The sequence below is a fragment of the Oryzias latipes genome, chromosome 19 (genome assembly GCF_002234675.1).
Source record: "Oryzias latipes chromosome 19, ASM223467v1".
Taxonomy (NCBI): domain Eukaryota; kingdom Metazoa; phylum Chordata; class Actinopteri; order Beloniformes; family Adrianichthyidae; genus Oryzias; species Oryzias latipes.
The window spans coordinates 11,401,335-11,418,183 of record NC_019877.2 but is presented as its reverse complement, the minus strand read 5'-3'; the positions used below and the strand labels follow the sequence as shown (position 1 = coordinate 11,418,183).

General features: G+C 38.2%; 4 protein-coding genes across 5 annotated transcripts; 1 reads left to right on the top strand and 3 right to left on the bottom strand.

Annotated features, from left to right (window-relative positions):
• Positions 1-230: 230 nt before the first annotated feature.
• bub3 (BUB3, mitotic checkpoint protein) lies at positions 231-4,975 on the bottom strand. Of its 2 annotated transcripts, XM_004080441.4 has the most exons (8): positions 4,811-4,974; positions 3,915-4,109; positions 3,757-3,826; positions 3,510-3,661; positions 2,857-3,015; positions 2,596-2,773; positions 2,218-2,434; positions 231-1,158 (listed from the first exon to the last, which is right to left on the bottom strand). In XM_004080441.4, exons 2-8 carry the CDS (start codon positions 4,107-4,109, stop codon positions 1,149-1,151), a joined length of 981 nt encoding a protein of 326 aa, XP_004080489.1. In that variant the 5' UTR covers positions 4,811-4,974; the 3' UTR covers positions 231-1,148. The 2 variants fall into 2 exon arrangements, with proteins under 2 accessions (XP_004080489.1, XP_011486560.1); XM_011488258.3 differs by having other exon boundaries at positions 231-2,434; positions 4,811-4,975.
• Positions 4,976-5,782: 807 nt separating this feature from the next.
• Positions 5,783-8,989, bottom strand: hmx3 (H6 family homeobox 3). Its single transcript, XM_004080440.3, has 2 exons — positions 7,061-8,989; positions 5,783-6,887 (listed from the first exon to the last, which is right to left on the bottom strand). The coding sequence occupies exons 1-2, from the start codon at positions 7,338-7,340 to the stop codon at positions 6,295-6,297; spliced, it is 873 nt and encodes a 290-aa protein (XP_004080488.1). The 5' UTR covers positions 7,341-8,989; the 3' UTR covers positions 5,783-6,294.
• Positions 8,990-9,105: 116 nt separating this feature from the next.
• acadsb (acyl-CoA dehydrogenase short/branched chain) lies at positions 9,106-13,518 on the bottom strand. The gene is made up of 11 exons (XM_004080439.3): positions 13,388-13,518; positions 12,974-13,139; positions 12,795-12,895; positions 12,502-12,708; positions 11,253-11,423; positions 11,013-11,138; positions 10,831-10,923; positions 10,657-10,746; positions 10,436-10,573; positions 10,184-10,283; positions 9,106-9,888 (listed from the first exon to the last, which is right to left on the bottom strand). Exons 1-11 carry the CDS (start codon positions 13,418-13,420, stop codon positions 9,812-9,814), a joined length of 1,302 nt encoding a protein of 433 aa, XP_004080487.1. The 5' UTR covers positions 13,421-13,518; the 3' UTR covers positions 9,106-9,811.
• A 130-nt stretch (positions 13,519-13,648) lies between these two features.
• Positions 13,649-16,346, top strand: ikzf5 (IKAROS family zinc finger 5). The gene is made up of 4 exons (XM_004080438.3): positions 13,649-13,812; positions 13,984-14,132; positions 14,204-14,395; positions 14,563-16,346. The coding sequence occupies exons 2-4, from the start codon at positions 13,997-13,999 to the stop codon at positions 15,468-15,470; spliced, it is 1,236 nt and encodes a 411-aa protein (XP_004080486.1). The 5' UTR covers positions 13,649-13,812; positions 13,984-13,996; the 3' UTR covers positions 15,471-16,346.
• Positions 16,347-16,849: the final 503 nt, after the last annotated feature.

Below are 16,849 nucleotides of genomic sequence, written 5' to 3'. Positions count from 1 at the left end.
ATAAAAATAAGCCTCTATTACACAAGTCAAAGTGGCTGATGAGTCTGAACAACAAAGATCAATACTAGACATGAAAATTCAAAGATCACAGACAAAAACTGTAATCCACTCTGATCCCCGACTGTCCTGTGAGCCTCATTGGCCCTAATGACATCTTAATATGAACATGGTTTCCAAAATGAACGACACACACAGTTCGACTTCAAAGGCAGACTCATTACCCACACTCATCAGAATTACATCTTTTTAATTAAGTAAACAAATTATTTCCAGGATGCCAAAAGAACAGAGCCATTAGGCAAAAAGCAGACAAAAAAAAGCCTTTATGAAAAGAACTGACAGCTCTTTGCTTTGACTAAAGGGCTTTAGAATCACATTTCTCTGCAGGGAAAAATACATTATTTCGCAGGGAGCAGTTTCATATTGCTGCTGCCATTCATGCAATGTCAAACTCTACTGAACAGATCCCAATCCCATTTCAGAGTGGAGCTGGTGAAGTGTTGTAACAGCTTGTAGGAACTTTGTTGAATGGGGAAACTGTTAAAAAAATATGAGTACTAAGTGGTGTGACGTCCATCGGTAAAGGTCACTGTCTGGGGCAAGTGGAGCCCTCAGCAAAACTAGAGGATCATTACTTTCTTTCAACACGCCATCAACAAAACAAGTTCTTGTGCTGTGAAACATTCCAAGCATTTCTGAGGTTTTCGTTCTTCCAGGTTGGTTTAGTCACAAAGAGATGAAAAAAAAAACTGTAGGTTGAACTTTTTTTAAGAGGGGAAAGAATATTAGTCTGCAAGTGTAGATTCCAGCCAACCTGTTGGGGAGTAAATGTGTGTTCGGTGTATAGCTATGGATTATGTTAAGGCATCACAACTAGAAAATGTAATAATAATAATACAAATAAAAAGGCTAATTTCAATGAGCTTGTTTAAGAAAGTATGAGACAACTGACTGAACAGTGAAATATTTAACAAGAGACAGACAACTGAAAAGTCTAACAAACATTACATAAAGACAAAAGGAAACAAACTGGGAAAAAAAAAAAAAACAACACAGGGAAACCGAGACAGTTATAATACACTGCTGCCAGCAGATGAACATGGCTTGATGAAGGTTTCATCCGCACAGGAAACCACTCCACTGTACACTTAGGTAGATCTGAAAACCAAGAATATGATAATGGATTTATTTGGGCAACAGATGTTAAGGTTCCTAAATAACAAAAATCCTAAAGTATGTCTTTTCTTTTATCGTAGTCCCAAAAGTCAGATATTTTCTTGTCTGCATAAGGGTTTTTTTTACTGCTTTTTCAAGCTCTCAAAAATATACATTTTCTGATAGTTCAATGTGGGTGATCGATTGAAAACCAGATGAGACAAAAAGAGAAGAATAACTGAAGATGAAGTTCAAGTCATGCTGTAACATCAAAACTTTACCCGTCTTCTCATTTTGGGACTGTTTAGTTATGTTTTCTTAGTTATTCATTTAAAGCTGAAAATTGTTAATTGAAATTTAAATTGCTCTAGGATTAATTGGTTAAAACTAGTGAAGTTTATGCCATTAAAAAAACGGTTTATAGGTACAGATGAGGTTACATAGAACATCTTTTTAAAACAATTCACAAGTAATCAGATATTTGATGAAAACGCTGACATGCATCCAAAATTGGCCAAAAATGACATTTTCAGCTAGATTTGTACATTTAAAACATTAAGAGTAAAAAAGAAACATTCTGATGGTGTTGAAGCTCATAAGTTCCATCAGGAATTTCAGTTTGTTTACACAATAGCGTACACCACTTTAAACCTAAAACAGTGACAACTCTTGGTAAAGCTTGCAGCAAGAAGTGCATACCATGAAATACAACAGCACTGTTTTAGTAATCCACAGGGCAACTTTTAGAAAATTAAAAAGTGTGAAAAGATAAATGAAAACCTCCATGGATACAGAAGAGAAGGAATATACTGAACAGCTTTGCATTTTATAGTACACAATTTGTTTGTCTAAACAATGTTTACAACAGTCACAAAAACTATAGGGGACTATTTTCAAATTCTGATCCATCTGTCAGCTGTTGGATATTGAAAGGTGGATTCAAGAAGATACAGATCAGAATGTGCTGCAGCTGGATTTGCCCCTTTTATCAGGTGAGCTTCCCCCACAGAGCTGAAAAAAAGCTATTCAGTCCTAGGGGCAATGAAGGAGACGAAGACTCACTTTGGTTTTGTTTCAGCGTCTGTGACCTGGCGAATAAAGATGGCATCTTCTGGATGGCTTATGTCTCCCTTTTCCTGCATGTAGGAGGAGGCGATTGCGAGCATTGTGCCATCGTTGCTGAAAGCCAGAGAGGCGATGCTGGTCGGGTAGCGGTGGAACTGGCAGAGGCGCTTCTTGTTGAAAGGGTCCCAGATGTTCACGAAGCCATCTGAACCACCTGATGGAAGGATAAGACTCAAGGTCAATCACAATGTTATCCTGTACTAGATTCTATAAAAAAAACAATGCTTTTTTTCTATATGCTTTCCAAAACTACTAATGTTAACTTAAGATTAAATAAAAAGCAACTTTTTCCATAAGTAAAATAGTTATGTATACCCGTGGCAAAGGTATTGTGAACACTGTGAAATGAGATGGCATTGACGGGATAGACATGCTCAATTCCATCCTCTTTCAGTCGGTGGCACTTGAATGCATATTTCTTTTTCTGAACCTCCTGGCTGGGGTCCAGGTACTCCACAGCTACACGTCCTTCAATTGAACTCAGAACATAGCCCTAAAGCCAGAACAACAAAATGTGGGAAATACCATCAAACTTTTGACAAAAAGAACTTTTTGATATGTGACTTGACTGTGTACCTGTTTGTTGGGGAATGCCCTAATGCAGCGAGTCTGATACTTGAGACTGGACTCTCGTCTTTGCTGAACGTATCCCATATTTCTCAAATCCCACACCAGGACTCGTCTTCCAGCTGTTCCAACAATCAGTCTGTCCCCAGCAACAGAGAGGGTGTACACCTTTCAGAAGAGATGGTAGATAATAGCTTGGAAAGGAATTCACAATCCAAAAGTATTGGATACAACCCACAGGGCATTTCAGGAAATATGCAACAATACAACAACTTTGAAATGGAAATTGTTGCCAAAAACGTTAAGGTTTCTGACAAGAAAATTGTTATTGTGCAGAAGTGGTTGGTATAAAATAAATTTAATTATCCTGAAAAGCATATAGTAATGATTTTTAACCTTCAAAGAAGGTTTTAAATTTTATGGAATTTTTACAAAACGAAATAAAATCTCAGTCCTTTAAGAAAACTAAATGGAAACAAAAATAAACCGCAAAAAAGTAAATGTTTTGTCTGCAATAAAAATGTAAACATCAAAAAGAGTGAATTTTTTTATTTCGCCATGTAAAGCTTAACAATTAAAGTTGTACGTGACTTAACAAAAAACTTCCACATATGTTTTCATAAAGAACGTAATTCTGCATTAAGAGAACATTATTCGGTTACCTTTTCAGGCTGAGTAAATGTGCCAGCGTTGCAGGGGGTCCTAGGGTCCCAGAGACGAACAGACCTGTCCCAGCTGCCTGTTACCATGACATTTACTTCCGGGCAGTACTCCACACAACGAATTGGGGCATCATGTGCTCCAACTATTGTATCTGTTTAAAGCAAAATAGATACAGCTAATAGATATTTGCAACAGGCCTAAAAATAATTAAAAACATCTTAAATTAAATGAGGTTTTTATGCACACCTTGATCTGTGTTCAAGTCGTGCATTTTTAATTGGGCATCTAAGCCTCCACTCCAAGAATGTGTTGGATCCTGCAAAGTATAGGGTTTTATTACTTTGGGATGACAGGCTTTTTTTCTTCTTCTTCCAGATTCTGAATATGAAAAATCTGTCACCTACATAAAAAGCACAGTCAAGAACTGGAGCTGTGTGCTGGTACTTCATTCGCATGGTGTTGCCTCCAACATCAAAGAGACGAACGGTGCAATCCCAAGATGAAACAAGAAGGAACTGGGCAGTGCTGGGGCTGAACTTGACAGCAGAAATGCTGTCTTCTGGTCCCTGGTTCAGCTTGTATTCATTTGAGCCCGTCATCTGCAAAATAAAATAAAATTTTTAGCTCAACATTTGAGACCTAGTAATTAAACTGACATAACTTTGAGGAAATAATTAGTAAAAGCAGCTAAACTTTTAATTAAGAATATGAGTAATAAACTAGATGAATCAACAACGTATTTATTTTACCAAATGCATTTATAGAGACATTATCTAGAAATTTCATTGAGAAAATTACAAAGCTCTAGACTCTAACGGTGAAAAAAAAGAAAGAAAAGTTCGATGTAAACACACAGTAGTTAGTTATTCGGAAAACCTCTAGGTTTGTATCGCACTGAAATATCATGTCTTTAATATACTAAACTAAATGTAGTTGTTCTGAAAGAAAGAGTTGATTGGTGCTGATTTAAAGCCACCGTTTTATGTTTTGATTTTTTTAATGGGGCTTGTTTTGTGTTTATTGGTAGTAGTAGCCTGACTTCAGTTTAGCAAAGCTGTGCTAGCTTTGGCTAGTTACAGGAAAATCGCCAGCGAGTCACGGTAATGCCATTACTTTACATTAAATTGATGCTAACGTTTATATAATTGTTTAAAGCGACCAAATACTCGTGTCTTTCAAACTACAAATTGCACCAAATAGATTTTAACATGAGCAACTCGTTGCTAAAACTAGCATGGAATGGCTACTCACTAAAGGTAACGACAAAAAGCCTCGAAAGTGGAAGTTCTGCTATACTTACCGCTTCAGCGTTATATCATAAAAAATACAGACTAAACCTGTTTTTCAAAAGATATAAATAAGTAGGTCTTGACCTCTGAACAAAATACAAAACCTTGACAATGCTACAAAAGGGTTTAGCAGCGTGTGGCTACCAAGCTATCTTTCTTCCGTTACAATGGGAGCAAGGCTATTGGTGGAAACGAATGTTCAAGTTCGCGCGCGCCCCATCATTGGTCGATTTCATGGTGACGTCTATTTCCGTTGTCTGCCCGCAGATCACATGACAGAGGTCTTTACCTGCTATCTTGTTTGTGGTCAATGGACTAGCTTATTATAAGTTTAAGATTTTTGAGGGAAAATTTTATTATTGGCATTGTGGCAAAGTCAGTAATAATTTAAAAAATCTGGGATTTTTTTTCATTGTTTTCTTTTAGTTGATAATATGCTGCCGTGATTTTAGAGTACGTTAATTTTAATTAAATTGAATGTACTGGTCATGTATGTTGCTGTAGTTCAGTCTACTTTCTAGCTATAATCTGTTGTTTATATGTATGATACATTTTTCTCATTAAGTCCAGTCTCCTAAAAAACAACTGTAAAACAGGCTACTGGTTGACGCTTGCCATTCTGAAAATCATATCATGTTCAAATACCTTCGACTAAATAACCTAGTAAAAATATTAAAACATTATTAAGGGGATACATTTAATGTAAATATTACTGACCTATTTTTTCCACATGAATGGCAGCTGGACAAATTACGCAAAATACAATTTAGGATAATGCGTGTGTCACAACCTATCAGACAAATTATGGGCCTACCTTGGGCCGTTTTTTAAAGTTTCCCTTTTTCATGCGTAAATATGTTTACTTTAAATAGCTGTTGGCCCTTAAATCTCGAGGGCTGAGAATATACCAATTATTTAAAAATGTAGGCTTTTCATGCGGGAAGTTGACAATTAAATCATTGACATCAATTCTTTTTTGGAACAAATCTTTACTGAGTACGACCACATAATATACAGAATTAAAAAACAAACAAACACAGAAACCGACACCAAAAGTCGCCTTTTTGTATAGCTTTTAAAATGCCTTCTACTTTCAGCTATTTTATAAAGGTTTAAATGATTGTCCTCACAATTACAAAGCAAATAAAAATCCCCCCTCCCTTTAAAATGAGCTATGGATGACAGTGATCCGCTGCTTAGGCCAGCATTATTGCACAAAAAAAGTTAATGACACATTTTTAAAATTAAAAACGGACACAGTTCTTTTAAAAATGCACGAGTAAACCATTTTTGAACCACTAAAATAAAAACACATAGTCTATCAATAGAAATAATATCATTTTGTAGCTGTTTTTCCATAACTGCCTTGCAACAAAATAGTAATAATAATAATAATAATTGTAGTTATTAACGTAAATCTACAAAATATACAAAATTTTATCTGGTTTTTACTTTTTCTTTTAAAAACAATGTGACATTGTCTCAAACCAAATCTTTAAACTGGCCTCAGAAGCGGCACTGCATTGGAATAGTACATATGGTGGGGGAAAGACAGCAGTGGCTGGCCGCCGGGCGAGTTTGTCCCGGGACCCCCTGTCGTTTCCGGGGCCCCGCTGTCGTGATACAGTATGGGGACCCTTACAATCCTCTGCGCTGCCGCGTGACTCATATTGGCCGCCTCCAGTTCCGCGGCCAGCTGCCGTTTCCACTTATTCCTGCGGTTCTGGAACCAGATCTTCACCTGCGTCTCCGTCAGGTGCAACGACGCGGCTAGGCCTGCGCGCTCCGAGCTGCTCAGGTAGCGCTTGATGTCGAAGGTGGACTCCAGCTGGAAGACCTGACTCCTGGAAAACACTGTGCGCGTCTTCTTCTTTCGACAGGGCTTCTTGTCCGACTCCAGGTCGTCCCCTTCCCTCATCCAGTCATCCTCTTGGTCTGTTTCTTTCTTTGGCTCCTCTGCGTCACTTTCTTCCAGCGCAATTTCGTCGTCGGCGCTCTCCTCTTTGGATTCTTGGTCACTTTTGGGGGGATCTGGGGTGTGCCTGTCCAGTATTGGTGATGTCTCCCTCTGGTTCACCTTTTCAGCTCCTTAAAAACAAATCAAGTTGATGGTTTTCATACAAATAAAAACTGATCTGTTTTTAAGCGACAAAAAAGGGGGGTGGGGTAAATTTAATTTCATCACTATTTCACTGATCTCGTGAACATTTTTCCTACATCGAAATGTTGTCAACGAACATAAAAATGATTTAAATATTTACCTGCTGTCCTGAAATGTGTTCCGAGGGCGTATGGGTACCACCAGGCTGACGCTCTTTCCAGATACTGCGCCGGTAGTCCAATTCTCTGTGCGGGCAGCTCAAACCGAGGGAGGGACAAATCCCCGAGTCGAGAAAAGAAGCCGCTTTCGAAAACTCCTTTGGACGAACCGAGCCCGTTCTTTGGCTTCGTGGGCTTGTCTTCAATATTCAGCAGGTTCTTGATGGAGAACGGCGAGTCTTTTGCTGGTGGGCGAGTCTCCTGCGCATCAGAGTCTGCCATCGCCGTTCACTTTTGGCTGAGGATAAACAGAAATCCTCAAAGCGGCTGCACAGAGGATCAGCAGATTTGTTTGTCTTTGTTGAAGTTAGAAATCAAAGGAAGAGAGAAGAACTTGGAGGAGCGCCGTCCGGCTCCTCAGGTGGACACGGAGACAAGCGCGCCAAACTTGCGCTGCATCGCAATGATGGGACAAACAAGAATGCCACCCGAGTTAAAACGCGCTCGGCTTCTGCTATTGGACAGGTGCATTAGCAAATGGGGTTTGAGATGCAAACGCGAGTGGATTCCGCAGAAAAAGGCCGCGCAAGCGTTTTGGCTCCGGGCTCAACAGTAATGCACCCACTTATCATCCAATTAGATGAAAGGGGAAGATGTCGCTGGGATTTTTGGGTGGAGTTGGGCGTGCGCAATCACCTGTCAGGAACCTAAGATGATTGAATGGCACAGATATTTACGCACAAACACAACTAAACAGCCTGACCAAAAATGGCATTTACGCAAAACGTGAATGCGCATTCGGAAAAAAGTATTTTTTTAATCGAAACTCCAAAAAGGAGTCAACCATTCAATGTTTGTTTCTTGTAAATGTTTTGACGTGACCTTCTGATTCAGCGCGCATGGAATTGGAATATAATTTTGTTAGTTGGGATGTGCTTTAGGGCGAAGGAAAACATGCTTTGGCTGCACATTTATCAAAAACCAGTGTTTATGTCACACTGATTCCATGGGGGAAAGATTTTATTACATCCGTTAATTTGCACTAACACTTGGAAAAAAATGCATTTATACACAGGAAAGTAGAACAGAAAAATCCCTGAAAAAGACAAAAACTATATTTAACAGTCACCATTTAAACCAAACAGGAAGCAGATGCAGAGAACTAATCAAACAAATTGAATTTGCTCAACCTGCTTGCACACAGCCTGTCCTTTTAGCTTGTGAAGCACTCTTCAGTTCCAAAGGACAACACTGTGTTTAGTGAAAAGCTACTTGAATCTTTGCATAATTAGAGGTCTCATAGCTGTGTTAAAGATGGGGGTGGAGGAAGAGGCAGCAGAGCTTTGCAAAGTAAAAAAAAAAGGATGATAGCTGTGTGTTTTCATCAGATTACATTCATTAAAACAGACAACTGTGAGTGGATCAGAGAGAGGGAAACCACTCAATCAGACATGCAAGCCCAGGCCTGGGCCTCCTTTATCTATTTTATTAGTGATTTTTGGAAATATCTTAATGGTTTGTTCTCTGCCAAACCTTCATTTATAACCTGTCACTCACAAGAAGATTCTGAGTGATAAGCTGAGATGTTTTTAAAAATATATTTTATATACTTTTTTGTATATAAAATGTGTCCTTTTTTTTAAAAAAAGGACACATTTTTGCTTCCTCAAGGAATGCATATTTTTATATTCTTATTTTAAATGTAAATATATTTAACATTGCTGTGTCTTTTATGTAAAAGAATACATTGAAAATAATAAATTATCCGTAATTAAAGTTTGTAAAAGACAATTACCACAGCAAAAAATAGGCATATGCTCTATTATCTGTGTTCATTTGTACTGTTATAATGTTGATATTATTAATATATGTTAGCATTTGAATAGATTATTGTGGGCTAAAAGTGAACTAATGCATCGAAACCTCAAATATCTCCAGAATTGCATTCTTTCCTTCTCCAAATCAGTTTAATTGTATCGTTTCTTAAAAATGTGTTCATTAATCAAGTGTGTTCAAGATGCATGCTCAAAATAAATTCTCAGTAAAGTCATGTGGCTACGTCTTTATTTTATACAGCAATACACAGGCCTGGGGAATTTAATTAGCCTCGACTGTACAAATGATCAATGAGGGGATTATGCAGGGCCGGCTCTTTTCATCAGAAGCACCAGCGTAATTAAACTGATTTAAAATATCATTAGAGCTGACAGGATGTTAAAGGACATGATAATTGACTGCCCTTTCAGTAAGGAGCTGCTCCTCAAGAGCGCCGTGGTCACTCAGGAAAGTGCTGCCATCTAGTGGGATCTGCGGGAATTAACCCTTCAAAAAGCTGAAATCAGGAGTTCATAGTATCTTTGAGCAAAAAACAAAAAAGATCACCAGGATGGATGAATTTCTGAAGGCACTGAAAGATTTGATGAATACTGTAGAGGACATCCTCCAAAAATAAATGTATGCTTTACAAACTAAATCACACTTTCTTAAATCATTTCTATTTACTACGGTAATAAAAAAATGGGACAGTTCATCTCAAAATAGCAGCTACTGCCTTGTAGCTGTGGAGTTAACAAGAAATAAAATTTAAGGGAAAATATTTTAAAACAATGTACTTCCTAAACTTGGAAAATAAAAATAGATATCTGCAAAACCATTTAGAACAAATGTATATCAGCAAGGATCAGAAAAAACTATTTAAATACAAAAGCAGGTCTACTAATAAAGTGTTAAGTGTAACAGTAACATGCAATGTTTTATTGCTCAAACTCCTTATCGATGAACTTGGCCATGGTGGACAGCTGGATGTTCGTTGTTCCTTCATAAATAGTTCCTGCACGAAGAAACAATTACAGCTTGAAACAACAATAGGGATTATTTTATGCAACCCAACAAATCTTTGTTTTAATTTGAGCAGAGGCACGCAAGGTGTGTGTGTTACTATAATAAGTAACAGAGAGAAATTCCTATGGAGTCTGATTACAGATGCAGCTATTTCCCCGCCCAGCTTTGCTCCAATCACAAAACAAATATGTATGACCTTCCTGCAGCTCCTGTGTTCTTAGATCCAGTACATGCTACCCCATGTTCTGAATAACAAAGTTCAGAAAAGTGAAAGGCAAACTCACCGATTTTGCAGTCTCTGTAATATTTTTCAATGGGGTAGTCTTTGGTAAAACCGACGCCTCCCATCCACTCAATGCATTTGGATGTGGTTAGGGTTGCAACCTGACAAAACAAGAAACACATGAAAGGTGGAGCGTCAGTGGCAAATATTTATAATGAATTAAAAAGAGAAGCAACCACTTAAGGTAAGATTAAAAACATGAACGAAAGACAGCTTAAAATGCTTTTAATTCTAACAAAAAACATGAGCTCACTTCAGCAGAAAAGTACTTGGCCATGCAGGCCTCCTTGATAAAAGGTCTGCCGGCTTCCTTCAGACGAGCAGCGTTGTACGTCAGCAGCCGAGCAGCTTCAATCTGTGTGGCCACATGGGCTATTTGGTGCTGCATGCCCTGGAACAGAACGTGACATGAAATCCAGCGACAAACATTCTAAATCCTAGAAACAGAAGAACGGTTTCAATGAGAGTCCTAACCTGGAAGTCAAAGATGCGTTTTCCAAATTGCACTCTCTGTCTGGTGTAAGGAACTGTGTGGTCAAAGCAACCTTGTGCGAGACCAACCATCTGAAACAGACAATTTCAGATTTGCAGGCTTTCAAATCTTTCACTTGATCATTTTAGCACAGTTAATCAAAATGACAAAAATACCTGAGCTGCAATTCCAATTCTGCCCTCGTTTAACATTCCTATGGCATATTTGTATCCATGGCCGATCTCACCTAAGATATTACTTTCAGGGACCTAATTACAAAGTTAAAATACAAAATATACAATTAAGAGGTTTCAACACATCAACATTATTCAAACAAATACAGAACTTTTGTTTGCACCTTGACATTATCAAAATTAACTGGGCAGGTTGAGGACGCACGCAGACCAAGTTTGTTTTCCTTCTTGCCAATCTCAAGCCCCTCAGTTTCCCGGTCCACAATAAAACAAGTGATTCCCCGATATCCCTGCAAAAGAAAAAAAAAAGTATTTTAAATAGGGAAATGTAAATAGATCCTAAAATACATTTTTAGATTATACTCCAAAAGAAAGAAAGATGTCTGAAATGCAGTGTTACTTACAGCAGAGGGATTTACATTAGCCATCACCAAGAAAACGCCTGCATGCTCTGCATTACTGATCCACATCTTTGATCCATTGATCACATAAAAGTCCTTGTGTTTTTCAGCACGTGTCTTCAGGGCAAAAGCATCACTCCCCGACTCTGCTTCAGACAGGCAGAAGCTCCCGATCTGTTTGAGAAGGTGATGTGAGAAAGCTTTACAACAAAGCCAACCTGTAACTACTAGGAGCAATCTGGGGTTCAATGTCTTGATCAAAGACACTTCAACACATGGGTGCACAGAGCGGGAACTCAATCTGTCATCTTCCAATCAGAGGTAGACCGCTCTCTCTCTGCGCCATGGCCGTCCTCCATTGCTCAGTTCACTGATGTGCCTGACAAATCTCCTTCATTAAATATGATTTTAGAGAATTTAAGAAACAACCTCCTACCTTTTTCAAAATAAAAGCACTTTCCTGTTTTCTCTTATGTATAAAAATGTACAAACTAAAAAATGGCATCCTGCTGGGCTCGACATGGAGAATTTACAGAAACAAACAAACAAAAAAAGACCCCCTATAATTTAATGCAGAATCCCATTATTAACCTTCTTTTAAATTTTCACATCAAATGTCACCTTGTAGATTCATTTCTCTGGTTCAGACCATGGAGATGTTTTCGCTATGAATTATTCACAATTAAAGAGGAATGGAGACCGGTAGGCATTGGCCCTCATGGGGTACAAGGATCTATATTTACCATAACGTGAAAGTGTTTATTTACAACTGAAGTTACATTTTTATACCAGTACTTTATTTCAGTGCAATTTCAAGATACTTTTAAAATATTTTGGAGCTCCCATAGCATCTGTTACGGTTCATCATTATTATTATTATTATTATTATGTGGGGCCTTGTATGTAGAATAAGCATTTTACAAACATACTGTTTTTATTGACAGAGTTCAGACACAGCTTGTTTGCTGAGATACCAACTCAATCAGTTTCTTAAGAGTCATCTTTTCTCATTTTATTTTTTTAATCAAATCTAAATGTAAGTGTTAAAACCTGTTTTTTTTATAAGATCTCTTTTAATCCTCAACCTAAAAATGATGACAATATTTTCAAAAAGAAAAATTCTAAAGTGAATTTATATTTTTGTTCAGTAAATTTGCTTGATGCAAAACATAAAGCTCAAAACCACATCACTGAATGTGAGGTGTTAAATTAAAAGAATGTAGATATACACGATTGGTTGTCAACAACTCACCATGTCAGTAGACAGATGGCTCAGGTACTTCTCCTTTTGGGCTGGAGTACCAAGTTTCGTGAACAGAACGTTGATTAGTGTGTTTTGGATGTCACACAGAACAGAAACAGACGGATCCACTTTAGCCAGCTCTTCAATGACCAGAATTGAGGCAAAGAACGAGGAGCCAGTCCCTCCATATTCTGGGTCAATCTCAATTCCCATTAACTATAAGCATAATTTTATGGAAAAGTTACTTCACATAAAGTAAAGCATATAACAGCACACCTGTTCAGCTGAAATGAATGACCTACACCCTGCTCAAAAAGAGATTTGATCACTTCTTCGTCCATGGCAGACTTTTCATCCATCTTTGACACAAAGGGTGCAATGCGCTCTTGTGCGTACTTCTTCACTGTTGAAACAGAAGAGGTTTTATTATTACAGGGCGTTTCAAATACAGCTGCTCACTAAAAAAAGCCTCCATGCTCACCTGCATCCTTCATCATGCTCTCCTCCTCTGAATATGTCTGAAGGGGAGGGAAAGAAACCACGCCACTTGTGTGATCTGAACCCATAACAGGGAGAGATTTGGTGGACCTGCTCCTCAATCCAGACTGACATGATGATCCCCATGGTCGAGGGATCTGTCTGAGCGACTGAAAGCCAACATTTGAAAGATTTACAAGCGATGTCTGGATAGATGCATGATTCTAGCTGTGCTTCAGCCTTAACCAACTATATAAACAATGTCTATTAGCTTGTACTTTTTAGCAAACATTAGCATGCGCTGGTTGATAAATTGACGCCTAAAATAGAGAATAACAGCAGATAATAAAATATACGGTGAGACTTCTGCGTAAGACCCGTCAAATTCTACTCTGAAAGACAACAAAAACAGTCTCACCTTAGAGAAGATCCTCGCAAACGGAGCAGCCATGGTTTTGTTATAAAAACGTTTTACGTAACTGACCACCAGGGGGCTTGTGATGCATTCAATTGCCTCACGGAAGAGATCGGAATTCAGGCAACACCTACAATTATAGGGTACATATAAAGTCAGTACTTTGCCTAAGATCCGGAAACGTATTTAAAAAGTATATATATATATAAATAATGATTATACGAGTTAATTAAACTGCAAATACATAGAGTTAAAATAGTAAACAAGTTATTTTTAATTGTTTTCAGATGGTTTACAAAAGCAACAGATGACGTATAAGAAAAAGACGGAAGCCGGGACAGGTTAGGATTTTTTAGCTAGGCAGACACTTTATACTCAGGGCCATACTTTTACTATTTTATCGAACTAAAGTACGCAGGCATTTAAAGGTAAGAAGTGTGAAATTTGAAAGATGTTGGACTTTTAAATAAAGTTACAGTAGCCATAATATACATATTTTACGTCTTAGACTGTCTAAGCTAGCCGTGTAATAACAAAGTAACAAATAACAAAAGTTCTGTCACGTCTACTTTAATCCTGTAATCTGTTGATGATTTCAGGTGAAACAGAGAAATGGAGGAAATAAAGACGGAACCTGTGGATTTTGTGAAGGAATTTCAAGAGTACCTTACACAGCAAACTCATCATGTCAACATGATTTCAGGCTCTGTTTGTAGGGGGAAAGAGACGGCGGAGCATTTCCGAGATGGTAAAACTACTCTCACGATATCCGATATTGTATCTTAACAGCAAAATGAACATTGATGTGTTTTTTTTTAGTTCCTCCCAGGTGTGTGCAGAATGGGCTGGAGCCTCCGGCGTCTGTGGAGGTCAGCCTGTCGGTGGTGGATGGATCAGATGTGCAGATGGAAGGACTGGAAAGGACATGCGAAGGAAAATACAAGTGCAGATACTGCAGCTATGCTAACAAAGGCATGGGCCGTGTAATCGAGCATATCCGCATCCACACAGGTGAGTGATGCAGCCACGCTGCTCAATATGTATTGTGTGAATACAGTACAAAGTATGTCTCCATGTTTCTCATCACTCACCTTTAATTTAATTTTCCAGTATTTAGCACTGACTCACATATGTAAAATTTTATCTCACATTTGCATTTTTCGATTATTCTAACATAGGAGAAAAGCCTCATAGATGCCAGCTGTGCCCATTTGCGTCTGCATATGAGCGCCACTTGGAAGCCCATATGCGCTCACACACAGGAGAGAAACCATACAAGTGTGACCTCTGCACTTTCCGATGTAGCGACCGCAGTAACCTGTCACATCATCGGCGGCGGCGCCACAAGCTCCTGCCCACGAGAGCTGTCCGCTCTCCTTTTTCCAACAAGCGGATGCTGAACACTCTGCAGAAAAGGACAGGCTCGCTGGGTTTTGGCCGGCGGCTCCTCCTCAATTTCAACTCTCCCCCTGCGGTGATGCCAAAATCCGACTATGTGAACGACTTATCCGACAAGACTCACCATTTGAACAGCTCTGAGATCAACATTCTTCCTAAAGTGGATGAGAGTAGGGGTGCTGATTGTTTGACTTTTAAGACCCCCCTCGACCAGTTGTCTACTCTTGCCAGCCACCTTCACGCAGATTCTCATACAGCCGTGTCCCCTGATAGGGAGTCCTTAAAAGATGAGAAACCAATCCTTATTCACAATGTTTCTAGTCAACAAGATGCAGTGGGTTTAAATGGGGCAGATATGTCACCACCTACAGAAACATGTCCCTCCTCAGCTCAGGAGAGTTGCAGTCCTGTTCCCCACCTTAGCTTGAAAGATAACATGGATCCTGTTACTGAGGGAATATGCAGCAGTCAACCTAGCATACCCAGTCCTACCCAGACTCCACCAGACCAGCAATCCTCATATAAATGCCAACACTGTGAAGTTTACTTTTCTGATAATATACTCTACACTATTCATATGGGTTGCCATGGATACGACCATCCATTTCAGTGCAACAACTGTGGTCATATGTGCACAGACAAATATGACTTTGCCTGCCATTTTGCTCGTGGTCAGCATAAGAAATAATACCCTCTGGGCCATTTTCTACCCTTTAGGACTATTTTTCAAGTCATGATGCATTTAGTTTGACCGATTTAGCTTGACTAAGGGAAACTCCAAAGCTCAATTCTGAAGTGATTGAGATCTGGTCAGTAATTCCTATCATTTTCACTGGAAACCTTAAAACATAAAGCAGATACTGACAGCATTGTTTCCCCCTCATTACTGAACTACTGAACTGTTAGCAAAAATATAATTGGACAGATAAAAGAAATGCTCATTTAAAAGCACCCGTGTAAAATACATGGCCTAAGACCCAGATGGATCCTGTAAAACATTTTAATCTGAGCCCATCATCAACCTCAAAACTGAGACCTTAACTGGCATTATGCTCGACCTAAATGCTGAGTCGGAGTGAAGCATCATATTTATCCAAGAGGAAATGCCTTTATCTTCCAAATAAAAGAAAACAATTCTTTTATAAAAAGTGAGCAGCTCAAATTTGATCAATTTATGAATTTGATTTAAATTGATGTGGTTAATTTAACCCTATGATTTCCTGCAACATTCCCCTTTGTTTCATAAACTGTTGTCGTTCAGCTCCCTGGAAAGGATTTTAAAAAAAAGGGGACAAAGTGTCTCTCTTTAATAAACCACGCCTACAATTTTACATCTTCGATCTAGTATCTAAACCTGATCCAAAGCCTAAACACTGTAATAAAACCTCAATAGTTTTAATGAATTTTTCACAACCTCTACTGTGGAAAGCAAGTTTTGTTCACAATGTGTAATGTTTTTGTATACACTTTGTCCTAAAACCATTATGATATCTGCTGAGTTTCAAGAGATACGTTGGTACAAAAAAGATTTGATTAAAGCTACACTGCCAGTATTAAACAATGACATGAGATTCGATTTTATTGTATACATATTTCCTTTGGTTATATTTTTTATGAAAAAAAATGTATTTGGTGCAAAAACATCAATTTGTTTTAATGAAATGCAGGAACAGTATAAAACAGCAGATTGTTTTAAATAATCGCTGCCTATTTGACTTTTTTTTAAACCCCAGATCCAGAGAAATGCCCCACTTTGGAGCCAGTCCCTCGTGTTCATTTATGTCTAGATGTTTTCTTCAGTTTTTGAGCAATGTATTTGTTGCTTTTATAAATAATCCTTGATCACAAGGGCCTTGGTTGCCTTTTTACCATACATTTTTTTTATAATATATGATAATTTATAATAATCACAAATTATTTTTAAAAAAAAAACAGAGAGAACTGTCAATTTGCATTGTGTTGGAATTAGTATTCAAGAGTTTTCTTTCAGAGAATTGGGGCAATTTTAGGTGGTTTTACATCAAGCTTTTCCATGTTTTATATATTTTTAAAATCAGATTCAACTAA

Excerpts from the sequence above, each read along its gene's own strand:
- bub3 (XM_004080441.4), bottom strand. The coding sequence starts at position 4,109 with ATGACGGGCTCAAATGAATACAAGCTGAACCAGGGACCAGAAGACAGC. Across the intron at positions 3,662-3,756 it reads CGACTTGAACACAGATCAAG|ATACAATAGTTGGAGCACAT; the intron begins GTGTGCATAAAA and ends TGCTTTAAACAG. Across the intron at positions 3,016-3,509 it reads CATTTACTCAGCCTGAAAAG|GTGTACACCCTCTCTGTTGC; the intron begins GTAACCGAATAA and ends CTCTTCTGAAAG.
- hmx3 (XM_004080440.3), bottom strand. The coding sequence starts at position 7,340 with ATGGCAGACTCTGATGCGCAGGAGACTCGCCCACCAGCAAAAGACTCG. Across the intron at positions 6,888-7,060 it reads AACACATTTCAGGACAGCAG|GAGCTGAAAAGGTGAACCAG; the intron begins GTAAATATTTAA and ends TTTGTTTTTAAG.
- acadsb (XM_004080439.3), bottom strand. The coding sequence starts at position 13,420 with ATGGCTGCTCCGTTTGCGAGGATCTTCTCTAAG. Across the intron at positions 12,709-12,794 it reads AATCTCTTTTTGAGCAGGGT|TTAATGGGAATTGAGATTGA; the intron begins GTAGGTCATTCA and ends TTATGCTTATAG. Across the intron at positions 10,747-10,830 it reads GAATTGGAATTGCAGCTCAG|ATGGTTGGTCTCGCACAAGG; the intron begins GTATTTTTGTCA and ends TGTCTGTTTCAG.
- ikzf5 (XM_004080438.3), top strand. The coding sequence starts at position 13,997 with ATGGAGGAAATAAAGACGGAACCTGTGGATTTTGTGAAGGAATTTCAA. Across the intron at positions 14,133-14,203 it reads GGCGGAGCATTTCCGAGATG|TTCCTCCCAGGTGTGTGCAG; the intron begins GTAAAACTACTC and ends GTTTTTTTTTAG. Across the intron at positions 14,396-14,562 it reads GCATATCCGCATCCACACAG|GAGAAAAGCCTCATAGATGC; the intron begins GTGAGTGATGCA and ends ATTCTAACATAG.